Here is a 7182-nt window from a genome sequence, read left to right as displayed (position 1 = left end):
AATATATTCAAGATATGTAGGCATGTGAGTAACTGGTTTGGTTTGAGAGATAGAGGACTACCTTAGCTTACGAGCCACTTTAAAGTACGAGCAAATCGGGATACACACATAAAATTTTGAATTGGGTTATGAGCATTGCATCGATCTACAGGTAAAAAAATTCGAGCAATATGGGAATTTTTTTTTTATTTGTTCATGCCATGTTCATGTTATTTTTACCCCATTTTTATGCCATCTTTATGTAATTTTACCACATTTTCCTGCTATGTACATGTGATATTTACTCTATTTTACTGTTATGTACATGTATTATTTACCACATTTTCCTGTTACTGTATTTAAATGTGGTTTTTACTCCATTTTCATGATATGTTCAAGTGATTTTAACCCCATCATCCTGCTATGTACATGCGATATTTACCCCCATTTTCTGCCATGTACATGTGATTTTTACCCCATTTTCATGACATGTTCAAGGGATTTTTACCATATTTTCATGACATGTTCATGTGATTTTTACCACATTTTCATGACATGTTCATGTGATTTTTAACCCATTTTCCTGCTATGTACATGAGAAATTTACGCCATTTTCCGGCTATATACGTGTGATATTTTTACCCCTATTTTCATGCCATGCTAATGTAATTTTTACCCCATTTTCAGCTCATTTTCAAGAAAAGGAAAAGTCAGTCCTCTGTGAACAGGTTCTTTGTCCAAATTAAATGCGAGTGTTTGAAAAAATAACAACCAATTGTCCATAAAGTATAAATTAAGACACCCAGTTAGTGACCGTGAACATCCTTCACGAAATAAAGCCAGAGCTGCTTATTTCATTTATTTTTATTTCCCATTGGCAATTAGTATCTTTTTTTTTTTTTTTTTTATGATGCTAAGGGTTATAAATTGTTATATAATCACCATTACAAAATAGCTGCCGCCTCATAGCAATAACATTCGAAAAAGATTTGATAAGAAAATTCAACAGTGTCACGTTTTTTTTTTCAGGTCAATTTCAAAATATATGTCAATAATAATAATCATACTTTAGTATCAGGAAACTATAGTATACAGTATATTGACCTAATTTTCTTTAGGAAATATTCATATCACATATTGATGTTATTTAAATATATTTTTTAAGTAAATTATTTAAAAACCTTTTGCTCTGTTTATCCTTGTATTCTGTAAGGCATTTACTTCAGTCAATAAAAGAAATTCGCGTAAAAATCAAAAGAAGTAACACAATAAGAATTGAATGTTTATAGAAATATCAAGAGAGAGAGAGAGAGAGAGAGAGAGAGAGAGAGAGAGAGAGAAACGTCATAGGAATAAAAGAACAACAAAGATACTTAAAAAGAAACTTTCAACCATAACAAGTATTTGGAAATCAACCTTATTTAAAATTATTTAGTGGCTTTATAACAACCGCAATCCATTACTATATATTACAGCTATGCTCTAATAATGAATAAACTTCGAGTCAGTTACAAGTTCTGTTACATTTACAAGAAATCCACAATGATTCAGCTTTCAGGACTAACCCTGACAATAATCATGAAGTCGAAATAAAGGAATGATATTTTCACACCAAGCGATTCACCCCATTGCTTCTGAAGTTATGATTCAAGGATTTTCATTTTCTGTTATATTCATATGTTACTTAAACGTTGAGTTTTGGTCACCTGTGTTATTTGGAAGGCATAAATATATATGATTAAGTCTTGAATGACATGCAACCAATTGACTCAGCTCGGATTAATGTCTGTCAAACATTTCTTGAATGAAGAACGTTGGCAAGTTCGTTGTTGAGGAACTTCCCTTTTCTTACTCTCTTTTTCTTTAATATTTTCTATTTTATTGTGCTCTAGTCTTGGATAGTGCCATAGCCTCTGTACCATGGTCTTCTACTGTCTCGAGTTAGAGTTCTCTTGCTTGAGGATACACTCGGGCACACTATTCTATCTTATTTCTCCTCCTCTTATTTTATTAAAGATTTTATAGTTTATATAGGAAATATTTATTTCAATGTTGTTACTGTTCTTAAAGTATTTTATATTTACTGTGTTTCTTTTCCTCACTGGGCTATTTTCCCTGTTGGAAACCCGGGGCTAATAGTCCTCCTGCTTTTCCAACTAGGGTTGTAGCTTAGCAAGTAATAATGATAATAATCATATCAAAACATGTTTACTTTTAACATTCTTTACAAGACATTTAAATACTCACAACATTAACTGTGATAGTTTATTCAGTGCAGATGAAAATCGTTCCATCTCCTCATTCTATCTGTTGTGGGTGTTTAGGGTGGAGTCAGTAAACAGCAGAGGATGATAAGTAAAAAAAAAAAATTGTGGGTAATAAGTTCTCTCAGTTTCTTTTTGCTAAATAAGATGCGGGACATCAGAATGCACAGATGTAGGGCAAATGTAAAGGAAAATAAAATGCAATGATAAAAGTGGAGGACATCAGATTATGAACGTAAAAAATCAAAGATAGCTGTAATGCAAAAAAAAAAAAAAAAAAAAAAAAAAAAAAAAAAAAAAAAAAAAGGGGGTGGGGGGAATTTAAGGTAATAAGATTAACCGACGAATTAAATGCCAGTGATTTAGCGAGAAAAAAAATACTCGGCAATAACAACAAATAGAAGGAATATTATTTTTCCATATATCATTTTTCTTTCATGCGTGAACCAGGATGTCAACTAAACTAATAACTAAAGTGAGACTATTTTTTACAATGTCTTTAGTGACCTCTTTGGAACACGAATGCCTTGGTTTCATGAAAATCATGATCTCTAATGAAGTAAACTCCATAGATTACATGACTTTCAAAATTGTGAATTTTTGACAATCGTACCACCATGAATCTCTGGGGAAACCGTTTAAGGTTTTTAAATCCACTCATGAATGACAGTGACAGTGCCATTGACACTGATTATATGACCATTCATACACATGATCAGCGCCCAAGCGCTACTCCACCCAAGCTAGGACCAGGGAGGGCCAGGCAATGGCTGATGATGACTCAGCAGGTAGACCTATAGGGTCTCCCAAAATTCCATTCTTAGCTCACAAGGATATTGAGGTTATGGACAATAATAGAAACTACCGTGTTTGAGCGGGATCTAAACACCTGTCTAGCAGATCACCAGATAGAGAAGTTTCCAACAGGCCACCTTTAGTTCTTTTCAAACTTACGTACTTAGAACAATTATTGAGGTTCAACCTCTGAAGCGGTATTTACATACTATTTGGTGTCCAGTGATGCCTTGATATCTAAATCCTCCATAAATCCAATGAAGATAATTACTCTTTTTTATTTAGAATTACTCTAGTTTCAGTGACTACCCTGGTTGAATGAGCTCAAGCATAAACTTCAGTGAATATCAAAATTCGACACGAGTCATTACCTTACCTGTAGATCTGGCACAACTAAACATCCTTACAACGGGGTTGTTTCAAGTTTCTCCACTTGACAGCCATTTGGGTTAGATAGCTAATAACTGTCATAATAAATTGATTTTGATGTATGACAAGATAACCCAACGGAAAGACTTACTCCTAACCTAAAATTTATTCGGGGAAAATTTAACCTTAGAAAAAGAGTAATCACTCCACAAGTAAAGGAAAACGCAGAAATGAATTTGCAATGTAGCTGGGACGTATGATTTTTAATATAGAATTTAAAAGAAATATGTGTGAAAAACTATAGTTGGTTATTTTGCGTTTACACGACAGCATATTCCAATCAATCTTGACATTATACCAGGCACTTCGTTGGTGTAAAATCAAACTACCGTTGTCTCGACTAAAGCTTTTCCCTGTTTCAAAGTTATTTGAGGAAACTTTTTCCGGTGAAATAAAACCGTCTTTAGGAGTCTAATGTTATCTGATGTTAAAATATCCAATATTCACCACTGTCTTGAGGTAGAGCTTTTGTTATTTCCTTATTTCCTTTCTTCACCGAGCTATTTTCCCTGTTGGAGCCATTGGGTTTATAGCATACCGCTTTACTAACTAGGGTTGTAGCTTAGCAAGTAATGATAAGGAAAATAATAATAATAATAATAATAATAATAATAATAATAATAATAATAATAATAATAATAGCTGACAATAGCCGTTCTCGGGTAGTTTTCTGGCCTACTCCTCTTCATTCTGTGTTTGCTAATTACCTTTGTCTTTTACACCGCCTCAATCCGGAAAGGACTAAAATTATTAGAATGATGCATTTCGATAATATATATATATATATATAGATATATATATATATATATATATAAGTATATATATATATATATATATACATATATATATATATATATATATATACATATATATATGTATATATATACATATATATACTTTTATATATATATATATATATATATACGTGTGTGTATATACATATTTATGCATATATATATATATATATATATATAGATAGATAGATAGATAGATAGATAGATAGATAGATATATGGATGTTGTTACAAATTCACACATATACAAAAGTATACACACTTTAAAGCATTGATAAACAGATAGATAAGGCAAGATATAACAAGAACCCTTTTTTTGTCATGAAAAAAGCTTCGTCAACTATGAAGGAAAACGATAAACAACGGAAAATCTTTGTCATATATTTGAAGAAACACATCAAAGGATTCGTTCATAAATTGTACATAATTCCCTGAGCTTGTAAATTCCCGATGAAGTAAGAAAGAGAATAAAATTTAAGTTTGCAATTTAATCGAATCACGGTATCTAACGGGTCAATAGATTAGTACTCTTTTTACCCACCAGGTGTCCTGTTCACTCTCATCTGTGATAAGGACAAATCGCTTCTATGTCATCACTTTCTCGATTTTATCAGCCACAAACCCTGAGGATTCGAACCTTCCATGATTGATAAATAGCATTGTTCTAAATCAACAATTTCCTTGTCATTTTGAATATTAAATAATAAGGATTAAGAATCAGGAAAAAATACCGTGTGCGAAAATGACCTTGAATGAGATTTATTATTCCTCAGCCGTAAAAAAAAAAGAGAAAAATAAGTGGTACTAACATGCAGTGGTAAGGATTTGGGAGTTCTGCTCACGCTTCGTGCATATAAAAAAGGATCTCAACGTCGGAGAGGAACATTGTTACGGCTGACTCCATAATGGTAAGGACCTACTCCCAGCTCTTCTCTCTTGTCTCTTTGGTAATCTCCGACTTTCTGGATGTATAGAATGGGAATTTCCACATGGATATATATGCTTGTGTCAATTCCATATCCATATTTTCATTTATTTCAACTTGAATGTATGAAGGCTAGTTGTCCATACACACAGATATATATATATATATATATATATAAATGAATATATATATAACTATATAAATATATATATATATATATATATATATATAGATAGATATATATGTATATGTATGTATGTACAGTATAGATATATGCACACACATATACACAAACACACACACACACACACATATATATATATATATATATATATATATATATATATATATATATACAGTATATAATGATATCGATGATAGGATGTAAGATATAGGACAATAATGAAGTAGATATAACAGTTAGTCTAATTCTAATAGACAGAAGGGCTTAGGATAATTATAGTTACGATTCTTTTGTGTCAGTTCTCTTTTTCCCTTCTGATGAAACCATGTAGAAATATATGAACAAAATTCATCAGTTCTGATAACCAAAATCTGCGTAAAATTCTACGTATAAAATCTAAGATGGAAAACCCATACATATCCTAAAATTCCCTGAAAGAAAAATAGGATCTCGTTGACAATCTATCCAATATATACTTCTATATTTTCTCATAAAGATGATGTTTGTTCCCATTGCTGAAAAAATATTATTTGCTGAAAAATCTATTGAATTCCAGCTTACTAACTTAGATTTCCATTGCAGGCTGCTTTCAAGATTGTGTTGGGGGTCTCCCTCCTTGCTACCTTCGTCGTGGCTGGTGGTAGTTATGGAGGTCGTGGAGGAGGAGGCTTTGCTACTGGAGGAGGAGGTGGAGGTCATGGGGGGCGCTGGGGGAGGATTTGGACATGGTGGAGGTGGAGGTGGAGGAGGAGGATTTGGACATGGCGGAGGTGGGGGAGGAGGGTATGGACAAGGCGGTGGCATTGGAGGAGGTGCTTCAATCGTGCGAGCAGTTGGAGGATTTGTAGGATCATCTGTAAGCTCTGGAGGTTCAGGTGGTGGTGGAGGTTCCTACGGTGGAGGTCAAGGAGGATCGTTTGGTGGAGGTCATGGAGGGTCCTTCGGGGGAGGTCAAGGAGGTTCCTTCGGTGGAGGACATGGAAGCTCCTTCGGTGGAGGTCAAGGAGGCTCCTTCGGTGGAGGACATGGAGGCTCCGGTGGAGGTGTTGGTGGACATGGAGGTTCATATGGTAAATAAAACAAGGACATGTGAATCTGTCTGCATCAAGAGAAAGTATCCTGTATAATAAATAAAACCTAATATGAGCCCCGATTTTCATTTAACTGGAAGAGTTGAATACAAATTCCAAGTTATTTTACCTTCGATGATACGAAATAAAATGGTCATGGAAACATCTTAATCTATAATTCATTGTTTTATAGCATCTTGATCCCATTGCTATAATTATGGAGTTTGAAGGTTAGGAGAGTATAAAAAAAACAATAATACTCAATTCCAAGAGCACACGTAAGATCGCACACGCAGACACAATCATATACACCCACACATCCATTCAGGCATTCACACACACACACACACACATATATATATATATATATATATATATATATATATATATATATATAGCTATATATATATGTATATATAGATATATATATATGTATATATAGATATATATGTATGTATGTATATATAAATATATATATATATATATATATATATATATATATATATATATAATATATATATATATATATATACATATGCAAAATTTCATTATTAATGAAACCCCTTCAAAGATAAAGAGTAGGTGAATATTATGTTAGAACCCCTGAAGATATCTACTGTATCTGGGAAGTACATCAATCCTAAAACTACATAATGAGATTGAGAAAATTCCGAGTGAGAAATATGTTAGTCAGGGAGACCACATCTCTGTTCATATTCACCGCGTGGCTATGAGAAGTTTTT

General features: G+C 32.9%; 1 protein-coding gene across 2 annotated transcripts; it reads left to right on the top strand.

Annotated features, from left to right (window-relative positions):
• The first annotated feature begins 5151 nt into the window (after positions 1–5151).
• Positions 5152–6498, top strand: LOC137655017 (uncharacterized). Of its 2 annotated transcripts, XM_068388921.1 has the most exons (3): positions 5152–5168; positions 5952–6328; positions 6377–6498. In XM_068388921.1, exons 2-3 carry the CDS (start codon positions 6016–6018, stop codon positions 6445–6447), a joined length of 384 nt encoding a protein of 127 aa, XP_068245022.1. In that variant the 5' UTR covers positions 5152–5168; positions 5952–6015; the 3' UTR covers positions 6448–6498. The 2 variants fall into 2 exon arrangements, with proteins under 2 accessions (XP_068245022.1, XP_068245021.1); XM_068388920.1 differs by having other exon boundaries at positions 5952–6498.
• Positions 6499–7182: the final 684 nt, after the last annotated feature.

The sequence above is a fragment of the Palaemon carinicauda genome, chromosome 16 (genome assembly GCF_036898095.1).
Source record: "Palaemon carinicauda isolate YSFRI2023 chromosome 16, ASM3689809v2, whole genome shotgun sequence".
Lineage (NCBI taxonomy): Eukaryota > Metazoa > Arthropoda > Malacostraca > Decapoda > Palaemonidae > Palaemon > Palaemon carinicauda.
The sequence above is the reverse complement of the archived record's forward strand: the minus strand, read 5'-3'. Positions and strand labels throughout refer to the sequence as shown.

Coding starts and splice junctions, on each gene's coding strand:
- LOC137655017 (XM_068388920.1), top strand. CDS start 6,016: ATGGAGGTCGTGGAGGAGGAGGCTTTGCTACTGGAGGAGGAGGTGGAG.